Raw genomic sequence first — 22,481 nt, forward strand, 5'->3', positions numbered from 1 at the left:
CTGAATGTCAGCAACGGCCAACTAGTACCTTAAAATAGGCCCACTGAAGCTGCTATTATTGATCCTCAAGTGTTAATTACACTGAAAATTGTCAAGTTATTGTTAAAACCAAAAACATTCATCAATATGGTAAATTAATGTCCATATTGCACAACAATGACCTTCTTCTCCTTCTCATATAGAGTTCAATCACTCTCCATTGATTGACTATGATTGGATATGGCTCAGAACTAATTCACCTCTTGGACAGCATATTAATTGTGGTCAAACTGCCGACTTTTATTCCAATATAAAGAGGAAATTGATTTGCCAGTGTGTTTCATTGTTATTCCCGTGGCACGCTGTTGCTTTTTCATTGGGGTGAAAACAGTCTGGGGGTAGAATGGACAAGCAGGCAGAGCAGAATGGAGCGTCGGCTGCGGACGCTAGGTGTCACCCTTGTGACTTTAAAATCGGCCTGCCCTCGACAGGATGTGATGGCGGCTGAGCGCGCCGCTGAGGCAGACAGGGAGGCAGGCCGGCTGCGCGGGAGGAGGGTGTGTGTGTGTGTGTGTGTGTGTGTGTGTGTGTGTGTGTGTGTGTGTGTGTGTGTGTGTGTGAGGGCCCGGCTGTGACCGAGTGTCACTTCTATCTGAATGAGAAGAGAGAGATTTCAGGGAGGGTGATGAGAGTCAATATGCGCAGGCGACACTGGAGGAACTTTATATTCACCCCGTCTCTCGGTGGGCCTACATTGCTTACTTCTGGTGGCTGACATGTAACAGGCGTGAAGTGCTCCCATCACAAGGAGCCTCTATATGATGTCGACCTGAGTTATATGGTGATAACGCAGATGGGGCGCACAGAAGAAATAACAGCTATTAATTGATTTGTTGTTCCTTTTGTTATGATGTTTCGCGACAGACTGGAGGTCATTACCCCCCCACCCCCCCACCACCACCTCATTATTAACCCTTACCTGACAAACACAAACGATTTAATTACAGTGAAGCCAGTTTATTATTTTTCCACAGGATTTTTTTTCTTATTATTATTAAACTCGCTCCTTTATTGGCTGGCGGCTGCTCGTGACGTGTTCGTCATCCGGTGGCGTGTCTCGTAGAATTCAATTAACTGTTCGTCATTAACAGTAAGCAGGTTCACACATTCTGCTGGTTGTGACCTTAAACGGACTGGAGCCAATCACTGACCAACACGTGCTCCTGAATATCATTATATGCGTTAAGAATGGAGTGTGTTTTGTGTAATTGATAAAGGGACTCAAGGGCAATATTTAATCCTGAAGCCTTTAAGAGTTTTAATTTCATGACAGTCAAGAAAAAACTGCCGTTTTTTGTATTGATTTAGCCTATGGCAAGATCCCCTCCCAGCATGCTGGTACATGGAAACTATAATGTATACTGTTTGTCCATGAATGTTGAACTGGCTCTCCTCGGTGTCGCTTCTCTTCAGACTTGGAGCACATTAAACGCCAGAGAGCCACGCTACGGCTGAAATGATGTAACATAATGCGTACAGTTGCAGCGTCCATACAGATCAATTTCGCTTTAAAATATGCAGCAGAGAGCAGCAGAAAATGTTATTGCTTTATGCTTGGGCACAGAAGTTACCAAACTTTGGCATATCACCCACACTGATCCGTATGAGCCCACAGATGAACTCCCTGTTGAGAAGATCTGTGTTGCACAATGTGACTTGTAACAAATCAAAGCCCACTGACCACTGCAGCAGAGGAGAAAACAAGGACAAATCACTGAAAAGTTATCCTCAGCATCTCCTCTGTGCCTCTGCTGAGGAAAATTAGTCTGTGACTCTTTCCCCCCCTCCTCCTGTAGCACCCATGGAACCCTCTCAAAGACCCCCACGGGTCCCCAGACCCAGCTTTTAGAACCACCGCTCTAACGATCATCTAATACACAGCCTCGTGTTTCGACTTGTACGCTGTAATTGCCCGTTGAGTCGTCCATCTGCAGGAGAACAGGTAGTTGGCCGTGTTTCATTGCTGTACTTTGCCCCACCCACCAGCAGCTCCAGCCCTCCTGTGTAACCCCTGATTGGCTGAGGGGATTGCGGGTCCTGAGACTGAGCGCTCGGCTCGGAGCTGCGCGTCCGCCAGTGTGCACCAGTGAAGCGAGAGGAGCGCTTGTTGGAGTCAACTAGACAGCCTACTGGCAACGAGTGGTGATTTCTTTTTTCTGCCTCAGCCAGGCTGGATATAGGCTGCCGTGCTTCTACTTTGCTGCAGCCCCACATGAAATGCGTTTTTGTACATGCAGTAGGCTCTTGCATCGTTTTCTCCTCACTGGCTTTTGGCTACATTTTCATCGGATTCTTTTTGTGTGTGTGAGTGTGTTGCATGGACTAATTATCGGGATATGTGCAGCGTTTTTCCAAGTGAGATACGAGGAAATTAATTAATAAGTAAAAGCTTCAAGACTTGCGGAGGGGATGAAAGACTGAATCTGCTGGAAATAAAAAGGTAATCGGGACTTCAGTGATGTGATGAGACATTCCTGCAATTGCACCCTTGTTCTTTAGGCAAAGCTATCCGGACTAAAGCTGTTGAATAATTTTGTGACTGCAAAGCCTTTTAGCCTTTTTCATCAGATGTGCAGTTTGAAAGCCTATAGCTGCCGTCCGAAGAGGAAATTTTGTCACTGCTTGTAATATATCACACAGAGCAAGATCTTTATCCAAAATGCGACTTAAATATTTGCTGGCACCAAGGCGGAGAATCTGACACGGACTTTTGAAGCCCATTACTTCATCTGCACAGCAGATATAAACATTTTTCTGGACTTTTGTGGCTCACAGGAATTCTCATTTTTGCGTCTATGCAGTTCTAGCATTTCTTCTCTTTTCAGCCCACTTGAAAATGGACAGTTCATCATATGAGTCATGTATAAGACCAGTTTGCCGCTTGATGAGAGCTGCACGGATTTACACGGCTAAATCACTGTTGTGAGAAGATTCAGCATGTTTTCCCAAATCTGTCGTCCCCAATGCTTCGTCCGCTGCAGTAGACCGGAGGATGTGCCCTGCCTGAGAAGAGTAAAATAGGCTAAGGCACTTGTCACAATTATAGCTTTCACACCATGATATAATTTACATGCACACGAGCTACTCGTCATCTAAACACTTTTCCGGACACTTTAATGAGATGATTCATTTGGAGCCTTTTTCCTGTTTTCTCTGACGTGCATTCCTGTGCGTAATAATCAAGGTCTTTATTAGGCAGAGAAAAACTCAACAGGTACAATGCAAACCAAGGAGATGGGATTAATACAATTAATTGCTGCGTCCCTCTTATTTTGGGTCGGGGCTGAAGCTGTTATCAACCTGAAGTATGGAATAAACGAGGAGATGAAGCCCGGGTCAGTGATTGGAAATGTGACAAAGGACGCACTAAAGCAAGGATTTCAGATTGCACCGCAGCCCCCGTACTTACGGGTTATTTCCAATTCAGAACCACGGTGGGTGGAACTCAGTCCAGCCGGAATCCTTACAACCCAAATGAAAATAGATCGGGATGTAGTTTGTCGGCAAAACCCGAAGTGCATTATTTCCCTAGAAGTGATGTCAAACTCTATGGAGATCTGTGTCATCAAAGTTGAGATTGAGGATTTGAACGATAACGCACCCAGATTCCCAACGAGCCACATTGACATTGAAATTTCGGAGAATGCTTCCCCTGGTACCAGGTTTCCCCTAGAGGGGGCAAGCGATCCGGACTCGGGGATCTTTGGAGTGCAATCATATTCCATCACCCCAAATGAGCTTTTCGGACTAGAGATAAAGACCAGAGGGGATGGGTCCAAAATTGCTGAGCTTGTCGTGCAAAAATCGCTAGACAGGGAGACCCAGTCCCACTATACATATGAAATCAGTGCCGAAGACGGAGGAGACCCTCCTAAGATAGGCGCGGTCCAGTTAAATATCAAGGTAATTGATTCTAATGACAACAACCCTGTTTTTGACGAGACAGTGTATACAGTTAACGTGATGGAGAATTCCCCCATCAATACATTAGTCATAGACTTGAATGCAACGGATCCTGACGAGGGCACTAATGGGGAGGTAGTGTACTCGTTTCACAGTTACGTCACCGAGAAAACGAGGGATGCGTTCAAAATTGACCCCCGAACCGGGATCATCACTGTTAACGGTGTTTTGGATTACGAAACAACGCAAATATACGAGATCGACGTCCAGGCCAAAGATTTGGGTCCCAACTCCATCCCAGCTCACTGCAAAGTCACCGTGAATGTGATGGACACGAACGACAACCCACCTGTCATCAGTTTACTCTCCCTGAACACAGAGATGGTGGAAGTTAGTGAGAACGCGCAGCGTGGATATGTCATTGCGCTCGTGCGGGTGTCAGATAAGGATTCTGGGGCAAACGGCAAAGTGCAGTGCAGGCTGCAGGGCAACGTTCCGTTCAGACTGCAAGAATATGAGAGTTTCTCCACTATACTTGTTGATGGCAGGCTGGACAGAGAGCAAAAGGACACATACAACCTGACTATCCAAGCGGAGGACAGTGGCATCCCGCCTTTACGCGCCACAAAATCTTTGGTAGTCAAAGTCACAGATGAAAATGACAACCCTCCCCACTTCCTCAAACCACACTATCAAGAGATGGTGATGGAAAACAACCTCCCTGGTTCATGTCTGCTCGCAGTATCAGCGGAAGACCCGGACCTGGGCATGAATGGCACGGTTTCCTACTCCATAGTCCCCGGTGAGATTAAGCACATGGATGTAAACACATATGTCAGCATAAACCCGTCAGGCCGCATTTACTCCATGAGATCATTCGACCACGAATACACCAGGACTTTTGATTTCAAAGTTTTGGCCAGAGACAATGGTAACCCCTCTTTATCCAGTAACGCCACTGTGCGTATTGTTGTCCTGGACGTCAATGACAACACACCTGTTATGACAAACCCTCCTCTGGTTAATGGCACGGCGGAGGTTTCCATCCCCAGAAACGCTGGTGTGGGTTACATGGTGACCCAAGTTAAAGCAGACGACTACGACGAGGGGGAGAACGGGCGGCTGACCTACACCATATCAGAGGGGGACAGGGCTTTCTTTGAAATCGACCAGGTGAACGGAGAAGTGCGCTCCACCAGGATGTTTGGAGAAAACGCCAAATCCACCTACGAGATCACAGTGGTGGCGAGGGATCACGGCAAGCCCTCCCTGTCGGCCTCGGCCTACATTGTGGTCTACCTCTCACCAGACCTGAACGCGCAGGAGCCTATCGGACCTGTCAACCTGTCCCTCATCTTCATCATCGCTCTGGGCTCTATCGCAGCCATCCTGTTTGTCACCATGATTTTTGTGGCGGTCAAGTGCAAGAGGGATAACAAGGAGATCCGGACGTACAACTGCAGGTACTGACTAAATCTCGTGTGTGTCTGTGTATGTGTGTGTTTGTGTGTGATTGTATGCATGTGCGTGTGCGTGCATCTGAGAGCGAGCGCGTGCGCCCGTGCGTGTGTCCGCGATCGTGCCTGAAACTGCGAGTTGTCAGTGCATTGCTTTTGTCATGCAGCATGTAGAGGCCCCGAATGTGAGGACTGCAGATTTTTTTTTTCTCCCCCACAGCTGAAGCTGAGGACACATTCTGCTGAGGCTCACTGTTCCGCGTTAAGGAAACGTGATTGATTGATTTAATCCGTCCATTGTAACCAATTGGCTCATAAATATGACGGTTCAACTGTCATGTTCAATTTGCGGGTATGTTGCCGGACAATTAACGTCCCACTAGTTCAATAGCAGTCCCAGACATTTATTATTTAACGTCCACCATGGCTGATTGGCTGTTATCAGCTTTAATCTAGTGTGATTATGGACAGTCCTCCAGGATCAGTCAGATTTACCTCTGCTTTTTTTCTGCATCAAGGAGGAGCCTAGTTGGAACAGCAGCAACGAAATTAAACAGAAATAAGAAAAATTATATCGTTTGGATTATGTAAAAGTCATCTAAGTCACATCATAGTCTAACTAACCCAGTTTCCTGGAAAGGAGCAGATTATTATTTTCTGGACTTTGCCTATTGAACGGTCTGTTTTGTTCATCAATCTGATCATCAGCTCTGGCTTTGATTTCCCTGTACCACATTACCACCACAAATTTACATATAGATTGGATTTGAGAATTTAACCTGAAGCTATAATCATATTTGCTCCAAACATAATTCTGTTAATTTGAAGTTAACAGGCCACTTTCAAGCATGTTGTCATGAAAATATTCTAAAACTCCACATATATTGATTTGCTTGTTTTCTCAGTATAGTTTAGGAATAGTGTTTTTTGGGGTTTTTTTTTTTTTTTATTCTCATCTGATTTATAAAGATGGAAAAGTAACCACCACTTGTAAGTGCCTTTAACATTTTCACTCTCTTCAAACAGCTGCAAGTGAAAGCATGGCTACTCCAGTTTCAATAGTGACCTTTACATTGTTAACAGGAAGGACCCACATCTCTTTTCATCATAGGAATACTAAAAAAAAAAAAAAAAGTGGTTTCATTCAAGCCTGATTTGATGTAGAAGGATGCCAGTGAGCTGACAACCTGATCTCAAGTGCCTTCTGCAGTATCACATTTGCAGCGTCAGTTATACGTTTTGCTCAGAGAAGAAATGTGTTCAACAACAACAAATTCCAAATTCCAAACTGCTCTCAGTACTTTACTCTCTTAGTGTGAGCCACTCTCCCCGCTGGGTGCTTTAATCAGCACTGATGTGCTCTGCTTCTCAGTCGCCACCTCGAATATGAGCAGCAGTTATCTCCAATTTATTGCTTGTCCTCTGTCAGTCTGTCTGACTCTGAAGATTTCCCCTCCCAGATTTCAATTTGGGCACGGGGCAGAGAGACAACATGTTAAAATGATAAATGAAAACGAGATGGAGTATTTTCTACCCTTGCAGCCGCCCATTTTCTTTCCTCTGAATCCGGGGGGGGGGAGCAGAATGGGGGAGGGTGCTGTTTTCAAGATGCAATCTAAAAGAAAAATGAAAAAGACAAACTACGGTGCTGCTTCTAAACCAGTGTGATTTTAAAAGCGACAGAGGATTAGAGCTGCATGTTAGTGAGGAGCAGAGGCCAGTGGGGGCTGGTATTGCAGAGACATTCAGGACAAGACAGGAGCAGAGACATCCCAGATATTGCAGTTTCATGTGGAAGTGTCGTTTTTTGTAGGCTGTAACAGAAAATAAACCATATGCTCCTTGCCATAAAGGTTAAAAATGGCCTCTTCCAGAGTTTGAAGTAATGCAAATGGGGAAAAAAACCCATCCCAAATTGTATGGAATATGTCTAGTGAAGTTTGCAGTCATCACTATAGAGTACATAACATCTGTTCTCCTGTGGAAAACTGCAAAGCTGTGTGAAGAATCGATATTTCCCCCAGTCTGAGGATCCTTTGATAAAACATGGCTGTGTTGCTCATTTGCTCTTATTAAAGTCAAAATACTCAGTTCAAGTTTGCAGCAGCCACTGAGAGCAGCTAAATGAATTTGAATCTGCAGTTCTCCTGCACTCCGTGTTGCTAGTGGGCTCGCTTGATAATGAAAGAAAAAATGGAATTAGTGTGGGTTGTGTGCTTTGAATATGACTGCATATACCGGTAGTGCTGCTCAGTACCAGTGTGTTCTTTTGCTTTGCTTCTGTGGTTTTGGCATGTTTGCGTATTGTTTGCCTGTTTGTGACATGTCAATTGTTGAGCATGCAAATGAAAAGAAACAAGGGATGACGGCTCCATTGCAAGCCGGGAGTGGGAAGTCACTTAAGTGTGCTGTTCCACCCCTGGACACGGGCAATGAGCCTTTGTCTGGCGCCCATGGTCGAACAGTGCCCTAGCTGGCATGGCGGGCGAGCTTTTTGACCGTGTGGACAAGGGAGGGGAAGGCAGGACACTGCTTTATTGAGTCTGTTCAGTTTCTTCTACTTGCGCAGGGTGGCGGAGTACTCATACGGCAACCAGAAGAAGTCCAGCAAGAAGAAGAAGCTGAGCAAGAACGACATCCGCCTGGTGCCACGTGACGTCGAGGAGACAGACAAGATGAATGTGGTGAGTTGCTCATCTCTCACCTCCTCGCTCAACTACTTCGACTACCACCAGCAGAGCCTGCCGCTGGGCTGCAGGCGCTCCGAGAGCACCTTCCTCAACGTGGAGAACCAGAACTCGCGCAATGCAGCTCCCAACCATGGCTATCAGCACCCGTTCACTGGGCAGGGCCACCAGCAGCCAGACCTCATCATCAACGGCATGCCGCTGCCAGAGGTGAGATACAATTCGCTGTGCTCTGTCCTAAATCCTTGGCTGGGCTGCTTTGGGTGTTGGGGGTAGAGAAAAGGGGAGGTGTGGTTTTAAAATTGATTGCCATCACTCACAACGTGAGGTTTCATAAGCAGAGAAGAAACGGCTTGATTAGACTGCCTTTTTCATTAATTATTATCGATGGGTCTCTTTGATCGTGCTGAATCTTAAGAATGAGACACAGAGATTCAATGCACCACTTTTCAACTCATCTCAAGGACTAGTGATATTTAGCAGTCCATCGCACCACAGACTTTCGTGTCAGTGAAATGTCTGTCTGTTATTGATGGAAAGCTGAGCTATTTGAAATGGCATGTGTGACGTTATGTCAGTCGATCTGAGTGGAATCCGTCAAGGCATTTCAAAGGGCTGAGACACTGAAGCTGACCTGTGACTGAGAGCGCTTTGCCAAGCAGAATTTGGAGGCCTGACAAAGTGGATTATTTGGCCTCTCTAACACCACTTGTTTTCTTTCTTTTCTATTTTTTTTGTTTTGTTTGTGTCTGCTGAGCTATTGCAAAAAGAACAGGAGTCTGAGCACCCGCCAGGTGTATTGACCCGACTAATCAGCCCCTCCAAACGTCATTTCAGGTGCTAGCAGAAAGAATAATCATCGATTAAATGCTTTATCTGCGTGTTGTCCATTTGGCTGCAGTGTACCGCATGGCCGCTCTGCACAGCCAGCCATTGAATTACCCCGACATACCGTGCATGGCTCTAGCAGAACACTGAAGGTCTGACTTGAAAGACTATTCAGGCTGACAGAGTGTATGCCGACCAGCTGATCTTTAGTTTATAGATTTTAGTATGTATGAACTGGTCTATTGGATTCTGTGGGCAGCCTCTCTCTTTCTCTCCGTGACCCACTTCTCCTTGATCCCACGGGAGAAAGGGGCATTTATGTTTGTGTGTGTGTGACAGACAAAATGTGCATCAGAGTGTGTGTGTGTGTGTGTGTGTGTGTGTGTGTGTGTCTGTTTGTATGAGAATGTGTGCTCACTCCTATAGACAGCAGCAAATAAGCTCCAGCTCCACACACACACACACACACACACACACACACACACACACACTCTTGTAATTGATGACTCCAATCTCCGTTTGACATTCAGTGAGAAGGAGGTGGGGTGTGGGGTGGGAGTGGGGGTCTTAAAACAAGAAACACAAGATGGATATTGATGTATTGACTGGATGATCCAGAGAGATCCAGGCACCGATGGATCCTGAGGGGTCAATGAGACCTACTTACAGGCATGCTGATTTACTGGGCCTGTCTGAGATGGTTCTGACTGAGTGTGTGTGCGTGTGTGTGTGTGTGTGTGTGTGTGTGTGTGTGTGTGTGTGTGTGTGTGGGAATAACACAGGTGGAAAGAATGAGAAATGTTGTAGGGAGTTGTCCTGTGGTGTTATCCAGTCGGTGGAGGCAGAGGTGGGGGATTCAGCAGGTACATGCAGTGACCCGTATGCTGTGATTGTATTTGCTGGTAGGTAGTGCTATGCAGGTCAACACCACCCTTTTCTCAGCCAAAAAAAAAAAAAAACTAAAAAATGTGGCTCTGGCTGCACAAAGAAATCAGCCACCGTTGTCAAAAGCTTCAGCAGCATCCTGTCTCTTTGGCTTAACCATCCAATAAAAGCACATTTGCCGCAGGATTAGTAGAGCCTTTATTTGTTTCAGCTAATGAAAAAGTGGAGAGGGAGACAAATAGGGTTGAAGATTGATTTTGATGATTCAATATGCAAAGCTTGGAGTTGTCTTTATAGAGCCGTGTGAGAGCAGATAGAGAGATAAGAAGGGAAGAAGCGAGCGAGGGCGAGTGAGTGTAGTGCCAGGTGTCTGAGCCCCGACCACATTTTCCCTTTTTCTTGGAGGCAGTTGATTGGCTCGATCGAGGCTGGGCCTGTTTAGCATGCAGCTTCCATTGCTCTCCGCCTTGCACATGATGTTGACAAACATCTCTTTGACCCGGTCTTTGCATATTTTCCCTGGACTGAGAAAAGAGGATGTGTGTGTGTGTGTGTGTGTGTGTGCGTGAGAGAGAGCGAGAAAATGAGCGAGAAATAGCGGTACCGAGAGCGTGCCTCACCCTCTGACTGACTAACCCCAGCGCAGCAACAGTTGTCATTGTTGTCTTTCCTCCCCATTGTGACATTTGCAAGAGACAGAAGCTCTACAGTATGTACAAATGTTGCTCTTAAATAAAAAATGTTTGCAGTATAATTACAATGCCATTTATAGCACAAACAAACAGCAGTGAAATGACTGATAATTGCTTTGTTACAATGAGCAAGCTTGGGCTTGAAACCACTTGACTCCACAAGTCCTCAACCCGTATCCCATTGACTGGCTAGGACACACGAGTGGCTGCACTGTTGTGATTACTAAGGCTGCTTTGTCCCCAAAAAATTGTTTTCATCCTGAGGGCAACCTCATAATTATCCATGATTCATTTATCCTAGGCGCAAGAGCGTTTTGTTTTTACACCAGGGCTCAGTGATGTCTCTGTGTTTGTTTATTTTCCAGACATGTAGATTAAAACTATCACAGGCATCAGCATCAGCGTGTGGATACGAGGTCAGATTAGGCTCGCTAATGGAGGTAGAGGGGAAACGAGCTGCCGTCTATTTGTAAATTCTTGTTTTTGATCGATGCAAAGTTCTCCTCCATTGTTAGTTTATGTGGGGTAGCGAACATCCCGCTTGTGTCAGAGCAGCTGAAGTCGAGCTTTTCCTGCCCCAGACAGAGCACGCTGGATACACACACACACACACACACACACACACACAGCAGCCTTGGCCAAGATAACAGTGACAGGTCTCCCAAAGGCCTCATACCTGCGGTTGCCTTGTGTATATTGTATTCTCCCTTGTGAGAATGTGTACCAGTATATACCTCCCTGATCACGGCTGTCCATTGTTTTGAAAAGCATCAGCTGTGAGATGTTTGTTAGACCTGCCTGTGGTAGCACTAATATGAACGCTCACAGGAGAATAGAGCTGTCTTCCATGGCTTAATTATAGTGAATCACTTGGTGGGGGAGACAATTATACAGTAAAGGAATGGCCTTTGGCTAGAATGTGTTTTTGAATTTGTAATGTGTACTAAGGCTTCTCACACCTGTGATTCCAGATAATGAGCAGAGCGGGAAAATAAGTTATCGTACCTTATTGATTAGCCTTGTTCAGGTAAGAGATGGCAGATTTTTCTTTTACACAGATGACAAATGAATCAGGGAAAAAAGGTGATAAATTAGTCAGAAAAAGGAGGGGTTGCACTGCTACACAGTGTAAATTGTTCAGGGTTTGGTGGAGAGTGTGCTTCGCAAGTTTAGTTAATTGATAATCAATGCAATCATCCTCCAGATGCTCTGCACTGTTTCCTTAAAGATATAATAGTTGCATAGGTCTCAGTGAAGCTATATTGTGCCGTGTGCCATAGTGTCAGCCTCAGATTCTGACAAAATGGATGTGCGTTTTGTGTTTGTTTGTTCGGTTCTCGCAGTCAGTCAAAGGAACCTAAATGAGAAAATGAAAATTGAAACAAAACAACTGACAAGGTACGTCAGCGCGCCAGTCTTGCTGTTTCTCCCTGTTAGCGAGGAAGACGTTGCGATATTGATGTAGGAGAGACAACAGGGAGTGGTTCCAGGGAGGCTGCACATCCCTTGCTATCACTTCACATCGGGACAATATGCATGGGAGCATTCAAACGTGTCATATTGAGCATGCAAAGTAGATGTCATGCTGTCAGCGCATACTACACATCTGTTGAAACTGCCAATCTCCTCCCACACACATACTCATGAATACACACGCGCACACAATATTTCTTATGGAGTGTCACATTTATTTGAAATATGGGCCGTGACATTATCATTTACAACATTACGACCGACTCAGAAATCTCGGAGAAGGAGAAATGAGAGGCATAATCCAACATTTTCGATAATCAAACATTGTTGTGATTCTGCATTTAAAGTGCTCTTTGAACGTTGTTTTGATGTCGCCATCATTTCCTGGTGTTAAAGATATGCTTGGCTATAAATGTTGCTAATAAGATTTCCTGCGTAGTTTCTGTTTTTTTTTTTTCAGGACAGCTCTCGTGTTAATGAAGATTTTACATATTTGCTGCAGTTCCTAGATGTTTTTCCTCAGTGTGGACACTTTTACAGTCTTTTTATTTTCCCCTCATTTCAGCAGCTTTGCAGGTTTTGAGTGGGAATTGGTTTTATCCACAGACTGTCTTTTTGTTTGTCGATTTGAACGCAGTCAGAGAGTAGAGAAGGTCAACCATTGGCTGAAGGTATGATTGGGAGAGGACAGCATGGAAAGCACAGAGTCAAAGTGAAACTGTCTCTTGTCTCTTCTCGGCTCTTCGTGTTGTTGACGCTGACTGTAACTTCTTTCAAATTGTAGAAGTTAATTGCCTGATTTTAGATTTGCAGTCTCTGACTGTCAGCTTTGTGTTCTGTTTTCATTGCCATTTGGAAGAGAAAAGAAGTGAATGAGTCTGACATGTTCAGCAAAACTTGTTCGAAAATGTCCTCAGTTGTGTGGTCGACGCATTTAAATGAACATTTGAGTCACAAAAACGAAAGAAACAGAACATTGAAATTGCTCTGTCCTTCAAACGTACAGGCACAATGCCAGCTCTACCCAATCCCAATTTACTCCCAAGGAACAAGATCCTTGCTTTTGATTAAAAAAAAAAAAAGTTTACATTTTTAAAATTTCATGATTGATCCCTGTAATTATACTAAAATTCGTTATAAGCACAAGACGCGAAAGGGCCTTTTTGATAAGGGGGGAAAAAAAAAAAAAGAGGCAGAATCTGTGAGGACACAGAACCTGGTCGACTCTGCACAGTTTGTCAGTCACAGTGGAAGAGAGACAACAACAACAACAACAGAGGTACAGATATCGTGCAATAAGGGACGGGATACATAACTGCTTGATCTTAAAAGTCAGTGTATTTTTTATTAATTTTTGATGGGTTGGAAGAGTGGGAGGTGTATGTTGCATTCTTTAAAGTCTCCTCCTTTCAAAGGATTTGAGGAGGAATCCTTTCATCTCCAAAAGCTTCAGATGCGCACTGATTGAGTGGCAGATGAACCTGTTAATTATTTAGAGAGGTTATTTGTAAGGCAGAGACTTCAGAAATGCTCTGCTTTTCAAGTGTCAGTGTTTATAAGGTGAAATAAAGTCTTGTCTGTCAGAAATAAATTAGCGGTGTGACAGTGATGTACTCGGTGCCCTCTTATTACAATCCTCAGCTGGCTCCTCCCATCGCGTTTAACACGCGTAGCTGGTGAAGCTGTAGGGCGATTCTGTGGCGTTACTCAACAAGATGGTTTTCACTTCATGCACAACCACTGCTAGTTTTACACTTGGTTGGGTTTTTATAGCCTTGACCCCAACCCGCAACACCCCATCACTGCATGTCATTCTCGATGCTGCAGAGGTACGATGAAATGACATAACAACCCCAGGCAGCCAGTCAGAAGCATCCGGGCCTGCCGGGTTGCCACCCTCTCGTCGGGATCAGAGCATCCAGCCAAAGAGTTTAAGAGTCAAAACACATGAGTGACGGCGTCTGATGTACACATGTCACCGTATGTGTCCTTAACCGCATGTGACTGGCGATGAGCGCACAGAGGGAATAATACGGTAGAGAAAACGGCGAGGCCTAGAAAAACGAGGAGAGGCAGGAAGGAGCAGGGGAGGGGAGCGAGATCTATTTATAGAATGCCAATGATTTTACTCAACCTGTATTGCTCCTGCCCGAACCAAACATGTTATTTTTCTCTGTAAAATGTTGTGTTGGGATGAGGAGGAGATTTTATTGCACAAAGCATATCAGCCTCTACAGAAGGCAATAATGTCATTTTTCTATTGTTAGTACAAGATGCTTTCTTCCCCTGGAAAAAAAAAAAGAAACAAATATTATCCTTATTTCAATGTGCTTGCAGACGTGGAAGGTGGTGTTCACAAAAGATGGTGGTTTGAGAATAAAGTTTAGAGTTTTGCAGCAACTTTATTTCCTTGATTTCTTGTCAGTCCAGGACAAAACCGTCAAGTGTTCTCAAACGTTCAATCTTGATAATGTCAGCAAACTGAATATGCTACAGCAGACATTTTAAAGCTGTTCTATACATCAGCAGACACGCATAACCACACAGTTATGTCAAAATAAAAAAGTAAAACCATATGGTACTAATCAACTTAACTCTTCATCCGTCTTTTGAGATAATTTTACATGGTTGGAGACGACATCACCGAAGAGGAAAATATATTTGAAATGACTTTAAAAGCTCTATCATGTGGAAAGAATTAACTGTCTTATAAACCTAATGAACATCAAAGGAAGTGGATTTTTTGGGGGGGAACCAAAGAACGGCGCATAATGGCATTAGTTGTCCAACAATTTATGTTAACAGATTTTACTGGACACGTACCTAAATGCAAAAAGGGGTATAATGGCATTGGGCTTACAGGTTGATGGGTCCTCACGTAAATGAGAGACGGCTAAATGGAGTGAAGGGAATGGGCATAGTGATGATGTTTATCGCTGGGGAAGGGGACATCATTACGCACCTTGTTAAGCCCTGCAAGCAATGCTGCGTGGACGTAATTACCCATTTAAATGAGTTTCCTGCGGCGTTGTTTTTTTTTTTGTTTCTCAAATTAAACTCTTGACACAAATATGCTGCATTCTGTTTTCTTTCATGGAAATCCTTGGACTCTCAAGTCCCAACATAGAGGCAGTTAACGCGTTGAAATCCGCCGTCGAGAAAATGGATTTATTAAGACACTTAAGACACTAAGACGCTTTTTTTTTTTTTTTTTTTTTTTTTTTTAGCAAAACTCAGACAGAGTTTTAAGAAAAACCAATAAAACCAAACAAGTCTCAGGAAAACTTGGAAGGAAGGCTGCAGGATCTCTCATTAATGCAGGTTTTGCTGCCTGTGTAGAAAAAGCCTGTAGTTACATTAATATAGGATAGAAAAGGTCAGCTTACATATTTAAAAACACAAACCCTGAGGCTTGTTATGGCCAGGAGTGAAATCTATTTGCTGTGGAAGCTCACAATGCTATTTGCTCTGTCGTATCCTGTCTGTGTCAAGAGGAATGTGCCCACCTACATCCCTGTGGCTTAGCAGTATTAAAACAGAAGCGTTTATACAATGTGTGTTGGCATGCGCTCTAAGAAAACATTGACACTTTTTCAATATATTTGTCCCTCCTTGCAAATATGTAACAAGGAACTTGCAATCAGTCAGGGGAAATTATTTTTTTCTTCTCAGATCTGTTGTGGAACAACAAAACCAGAATGTTTTTCACGAAGTGAGAAAAAAGTAATTACAGTTCTCGAGTAATGACCGCTATGATTTTAGTGCGGCAAAAGCTAATTTCGTCCAAATGTGCAGAGAGAGGAGAGGTATTAATTAAATTTCATGGATATCAGTAACTTCCTTTCACTGCCCTGTCGATGCTGAACTGCAGGTTACCGGACTTGTTGCCACATTGTTCAGTGATTCCCAGGGCTTTCTCCTGAGTGCTGATGCTCTGCTGTGTGAGCGGCAGGCAAAGGGGGGGAAGGGATTCCGTGAAACACAATAACAATACTCGCTGCGAACGGAAACTTTTCCAAGCAGCCAGCTCTGACACCAGGGAAGAATGACCTTTCCAAGTGTCCTGTTTTTTGCCTAAAACAAAGAGGGAGCAGGAGGATGTTAGTTAGCATTTCCCCCATCAGATTAAATGTCAGCTACTGCATGCATAATTGCATAAAAAGGAGGGAGACTTGAAGTGAACCAATTTGCTGGTGGATAGATGAATCCTGAGTTTAGTCATTCGCTGCATTGCAGATATTGTCATGGTGCTTTCAGCGTCGTCTGCTCGCACTTTATTATTTCTGTTATATCCGTATGTTAGCGCTGCACCTGGCTTTGCAGTAATTGTAACACCGAGTGAAACTTAATTCAGCTGGAAACAAAAGTATTATCCCTTTGTCACATGTCTACCTTTTTATAGAATTTCAAGAAGGCAGAGCAGACAAAAGGGAGCGAACGTCATTGTATTACTCACAAATGCTGCATTATACCTTTGTTCTGTTTGCTCCGGTGGTGGAGCAGCCATTCCTGTTTCTCCCCTCCTTTCATTTCAGCAAATTCATACAACACTTTTGTTTCTAGACATAAACCTGGATGCGCATTAGGGAGCGCATGTATGGGATGTTTGATGAGCACAGAGGCTGTTGGCAGGCGAGCCACTATAGCAGCAATATCGGCCGCCTCAGAGGCATGCAGCAGTATGGCTAGAGGAGCAGCAGGGTAGCGTAATTGTGCATTGTTCATCCACAGAACAGAGGCAGAGCATGTAATGAGCTGTAGCATTTTCACCAAGCCAGCCTAATGGGCTATGACCGAGTATAGGCCTCTCAGAGCCCTCGCGTTCCCTCTGCCCTGTGTGGCCAGTGTCTTGGGCCTCTTCTTTTCTTTTCTTCTATTCTCCCCCTTTTTCTCTGCCCGATCAGCATCAACCACTTCTTCACCCCTGTTATCCCCCTCCTTTATCTCCGCTCCCTTACCCATTGTCCCCCTGTCTGAGGAGATGGTGGGACCCCTAATGTGTTCAGTGTGTGGCTGCTTTTCTCATTCATGATGTCTGTGAAGCTCTGAGCAGTCAGTCTGATTCAGGCTGACATAAATCAGAATAGCGCATTGATGGAGTGCCGTGTGCAGTGTGATTACATTAAAAACCGAAACACAGCACACAAATAAAAGTTCAGGATGGGAATTTGCTGATGTTAGGTGTAGGGGATTTGTTGTTAGGAGTCGGCTCATTTTTCTATCAGAGGCTGTTTTGCATTTTGATTATCTCGTTTTCCTGAAAGCAATTCAGGTGGGCCTGTTTCACTCAGGTTTGTTTTCCTGGGATTAGGGCTTTTCACAAAGGGCCCGGGCCTGTTATTTACGCCCATATCTTGTTTCTAGGGAGGCGGGAAACCATTTCTTTGCTCGAGTGATACCAGGTCAAGTTGGAAAGACAAGAATGTGTGCCAGGGAATAGATTAGATATCTACTCTGGGCTGAGCTCAGAGGATGAAAACACTACTAATGATAATAGTTATGATTGCCTTGCAAGGGAATTGATAACGACTTCACCCGCCTCTTTGTGCTCTCTTATGGCATCAGAAAAACGATATTCAGGGTTCAGTCAGTGTCTGGCTGTGGAGCACAATGGGACGTCAGTTTTGCCTTTCCCCTCACGTCCACTGTTTGACATACCACAGCATAGGCGGCCAAGTTAATGAATGAAAAGCACTTGGCCTCTGTCAGACTGCTCCGACTGCAGTACTTTCCCCAGTAACCTCCTTAGTTCGAGATTACTCTCCTGTACCTGTTCTCTGTTTGAGAGCTGTTCCCGGTTCAGTCTTATGGGGAGCTAGTGAGAGGGGATGGACGCACGTCTGTACTTGTTAAGGGAAGACTTCTTGTAATCTTTGTGCAGAAGTTGGCTGCTCTGTCGAGGAGCATGACAGGAGTAGTAGGCCGTAAGGACTATTAATGCATCAACACATATGATATATGCATGCGACACGCTGTTCAGTTGAGATGCTCCTTTAAAATCTTGTCTGTCAACCATAAAAGGAATAATAACACAAATCATAAAAACTAGAATAAGAAAATCTGATATGGAGAAGGCTGCTCTGTGAAGCGTTTAGCTTAGCTTAGCACAAACACTGCAAGCAAGAGGAAACAAAAATGGCTGCAGAAAAGAAACAGTTAACTTATTTGAGGAAATAGAACATTTGAAGGAATATTTCAATATTTTTTCGGTCCATAAAAGGATTGATACCGCTCTTATGTCTGTCCATTCAGTATGAAAATTTCCAGTAGCATTGTGTTTTTGGAGTTTCGGCTAGTTGCCTTCATTTTTCGTACAAATTATTACAGAAATATAACATGTTTATCAGTAAAATTAAGTTGCGCCTAAAGCCAGACTAGCTGTTTCCCCTTGCTTTCAGTCTTCATGCTAAGCTAAGCTAACCACATTTCCCAAAACGTTAACTATTAGTTTATTTTTTTAGTGCCACAATGTATATTTTCCTAGAATAAATTGTGTATTCCAGAATCCAGTTCCAGCCGTGTTTCTCTCTCACTTTGGTTTATCAGGCCAAAATACTGTCCATCCTAAATGCTAATGTGTGGCTGCCCTCTTTTTGTTGGTGTGCGATAGGACGGCAGACAAAATACCAAGGGTGGTGGGGGAGTACACACATGGGAGTGGTGTTCTGACTTTTCATTTGTTCGCTACCCAGTAATGATTATTTTAGCCTCTAAGCCCCAGATTTGGCCTTGTTTTGCTGTGGGAAGCAGCATCAATGGGGACAGAGCAGCCTTGCCCTGGCTGAGGAGCTTGTCTGTGGCTAAGCTGGTTGGCAACGGGAGTCAGGTACACAGCACGGAAGACATTTTGAGTGTAGTCACAGCAGGTCAGCTGTGGAGCAAAAGGGGAGAGAAAGGCAGAATGCTCAGTTTAGGTGAGGACGGGTCGAGTTGTGCGGCCGCATTACCAACGTTTGTTCGCCTGGTGGCTGAATGAGAGCATTTTCTAATTATAGACCTCCATCGTTTTCCTTGTTAGTAGCGCTGGTAACAAGCCAGTTGCCAGCTTGCATGAGCAACTGCAGAAAGCTGACTTTTGGTTTAATTTGGAGGACTAGCTATAATCCAGACTAAATCCCTTAAATCTGAAGCCCCCTCCCTCCCCCCACCACTGTTGGATTACGGGAGTGTCTTTAAAAGGATAAGGACCTTCTTATCGCTGCTTCCCTCAACACTTGTTTGGGACATCAGATGTGGGGGAGGACAGTTTGTCGTCACCCAGTGTGGCCAGTGTGGATATGAGTGAAAGAGATTAGGCGTCCGGCGACTGAGATCAATGATAATCACAATTTACAGTTTTTAAACCCTCACAGTCACGGTGGCATATGGATCTTAGCAGATGCCTCCGTTCCCTCCCCAGTGATTTTCACCAGTAAGTTAACAGTCAGAATAAAGCGGCTAAATCAGATGTCCGGCAGTGTTTTATGAGCGCAGTACTGGTCACCTTTAATCATTTTTACACAGACTTTTATTAACTGTTTGACACACTGGCTCAAACCTTTGAAGCAGAAAAAAATGTGGATTTATGACCACTGGAATATCTGAAATCATTTGTCAAAGATGAACTGATCAAAGCTACAATGACAGACACTTGCACTTTGCCTACATTTAATATTATTTCCATGTTCAGCAAATTTTCACAAAATATGAAGCCAGTGCCAGTTGTGCTGATACTTATCCACTAATTATCACTGAAACACCTTACCATTAGGACATCGTACCAATCCTTTTAACCCATTTATTTATTTAATGAATAGTTTGACATTTTGCTGTTGTGCTGTAGCCAACATGAGGTCGGCGTACATTCAGAGGTGGAGACTCACAGTCCACCATAACTCCCACCAAGAAATAGTCATAATGCTCAATAAAACCACAACTTGTCATTTCTATACCTCATAACATGGTTAATTAGTAAGCTTTAGAGGTACAGGTAGCTTTTTTGGCTAGCTGTGCTCAATATTTCAAGTCTTTATGCAAAGCTAAGCTAACCGTCTGCTGGCTCATGTGCGAGTGGCATCAATCTTCTCACGTAACTCTCAACAAGAAAGTCAATAACCGGGATTCCCCAAGTGTCGCATTATTCCTTTAATGCTGTGCTGAAATGAAACAGAGCATGAGCTGCCAAGAGGGCGGGAAAACACATTCAAAAGTCGAAAACAGATCAGTGGTTTTGTTGACAGCAATGTAAAGTCCTTAATTTCTAATAAATGAGCTAAAACATGCAAAACACTGATGTGTTAAGCAGCTATTACATGGTTCAGGTGATGATCAACAAACCGAGACAGTAGCTATAGAAGGGGTTTGTGCTACCAGTTTAGGGCTGTTTGTATCACTCACTGCTAATGAAGTGTTGTTGGGAGTTGGGGAGGGGGTGTCAGCATTGCAACAGGGAGTATATGTAGACCAATCTAGCACACACAGGCATATGTGTTGTTTGAGATGCTATATTTGAGCATGAGGCTGTTACTTATCTCATCAGGGTGTGATGGCGGAGAGGTGAGGGAGCTCAGTGAATTCCTGGTGGATGCGGGCTGTGATCCCTGAGCTCCCTGCTCAGGAGCAGCCTGGGAGTTACATAGAGAGCCAAGCCACAGGGGGGAGCATAGAAATAGAAGTACTTCAGTGTGCTAGTACTTGTTTACCTCAGTGTCAACATTTTTGACTTTGCTCATTAACCTGTGCACTTGGGTGAAGCAATACTCTCTCACACACACACGTACACACACACACACACACACACACACACACGCACACACACAATTAATAATGATAACTAAGGGTAAGCATAAACACATTAAGCTCAGGATAATGAACAGGAGCAACAGCAGGGTGATGGGGCAGCCATCACACCTCAAAGGCAGCGAATCGATTTCATCTGATACCAGTTCACAGATACACCCTGTAGCACTTTCCTCAAATCTAATCACGGATCCATTTAAACTACGTTAGCTGGGAGTCTACTTGCCATTAAAATGGGTTTTCAATTTCTATTATTTTGAGAGCATTGGTTAAAAATGAACCAAGTGCAGCAGTGAAGTAACAACCATACATCTTCCATCTCTGAAAGATGGAAGAGGAGAGGAAGTCTCCACGTTCGTCCGAGCTCTCTCCTCCCTCTTGTCTCTCCCCCTCTCTTCCTATTACCCATGCAGCCAGCATCCTCTCTAAATTGTTTTGCATGACCTTTGCTACAGTAGCTCTAATTATTACCATCACACAGGCCCTGTAAGGCACACAGCTAATTATACTGGATTTATCTGAAGGGACATTGGTGCCATTCTTCATAGGCATGTCTTGGCTACCATCAGCGCGGGTGATCTAAACCCAGAATAAGGTTAATTTGGGTAATACAGTAATAGTAATTAGAGTCACAATAATTACAAGCATAGTTGTAATAACAATGAAGACCAGGTTATTAGTAATTGGGATTCAAATGAACTCACTACGCATATGCAATACCTTATGTAATTGAGAAGAAGGGCATTGCCACAAAAAGAGCGAGGGTGAAAAGTGCAGTGCAATATGCATAATGACATTATTACAGAGCCAGATTGTTGCTGTTTCCTTCCCATTGCTCTGAATTGATGTTTGACAGTGGTAGTTGAAAGATATATTTTCAAAGGCATTGTAGGATTACCCGTTAGTGTAGGTACCAGGACCTCTAGTCATTGCATCTCATAAAGAGTTGTTACTAGAGGAAACGATATTTTTCAAAGCTCCTACATGAATGAAGAGGGGCAGTTGGAGCCGTCTTTTGGCTGGCGGGCAACTCATGTAATGAGCCTAAGAGGGTTCCAATTATTCCACTTGCGATCAAAAAGGAGAAGGAGATTACTTCTCTTGCCTCTTTTTTCTTTGACATTTTACACAGTAACATCTTTTGATAGGGGCTGAGGGAGAGAGGGAAAAAAAAGATTGCTAGTGAGCGCCTGATAGTCTTGTACAGGCTCCAACAGTACAGTCCTTTCTGTCTAGCAGAGACAAAGCAAAGCTTTCGCGACTCACACATTCTTTTTTTCTCTATTTTTTGGATGTTTTTGTAATAAAACTACTTTTCCCAGCGCATGGTACATTAGCTTTCTCTGAGACTATATCACCTGCACAAGACAGAGAGGAAGCTTTCATATGACCGCGGGCTTTGGCTACAGCAGACTTCATGGCTGATCGCTGCCATATTTTTCCACACAGAGCTATTGTAAATTGTGAGGAGGCATGTTGGGTACTCACTCACTCACTGCAGTTGTTTTCCTCCTCTGCTTAACAGCGTAAGTCATGTTCCAGGGAATACAATGGGGAGTTGAATTATTCGATTGTGTACAGATTTTTTTCCTCTCCTTTTCATTTATTAAATTCCCAGATTACAAGTAAAAGCACATTAGATGCCTGGCGGTAACTAAAAGGATTTCTCCGCTATAGGATATCAAACTATATCAGCCTAGGAGAAATAAACGATGGGAAAGAAAGAAAAAAAAAAAAAA

The 22,481-nt window shown here is 44.0% G+C and overlaps 1 protein-coding gene across 7 annotated transcripts in view; it reads left to right on the top strand.

The window, feature by feature from the left end:
• The first annotated feature begins 2,114 nt into the window (after positions 1 to 2,114).
• Positions 2,115 to 22,481, top strand: part of pcdh19 (protocadherin 19) — a 55,250-nt gene continuing 34,883 nt past the window's right edge. For 2 of the 7 annotated variants that reach the window (XM_076738558.1, XM_076738557.1), the window contains exons 1-2: positions 2,121 to 5,405; positions 7,951 to 8,083. In XM_076738558.1, the coding sequence (XP_076594673.1) occupies positions 3,259 to 5,405; positions 7,951 to 8,083 (2,280 nt within the window). In that variant the 5' untranslated portion in view covers positions 2,121 to 3,258. Of the gene's footprint in view, positions 5,406 to 7,950; positions 8,297 to 22,481 lie in introns of all 7 variants that reach the window. The other 5 variants (XM_076738554.1, XM_076738556.1, XM_076738553.1 and 2 more) reach the window with 5 other exon arrangements.

This window comes from Chaetodon auriga, chromosome 9 (assembly GCF_051107435.1).
Source record: "Chaetodon auriga isolate fChaAug3 chromosome 9, fChaAug3.hap1, whole genome shotgun sequence".
Classification (NCBI taxonomy): Eukaryota; Metazoa; Chordata; class Actinopteri; order Chaetodontiformes; family Chaetodontidae; genus Chaetodon; species Chaetodon auriga.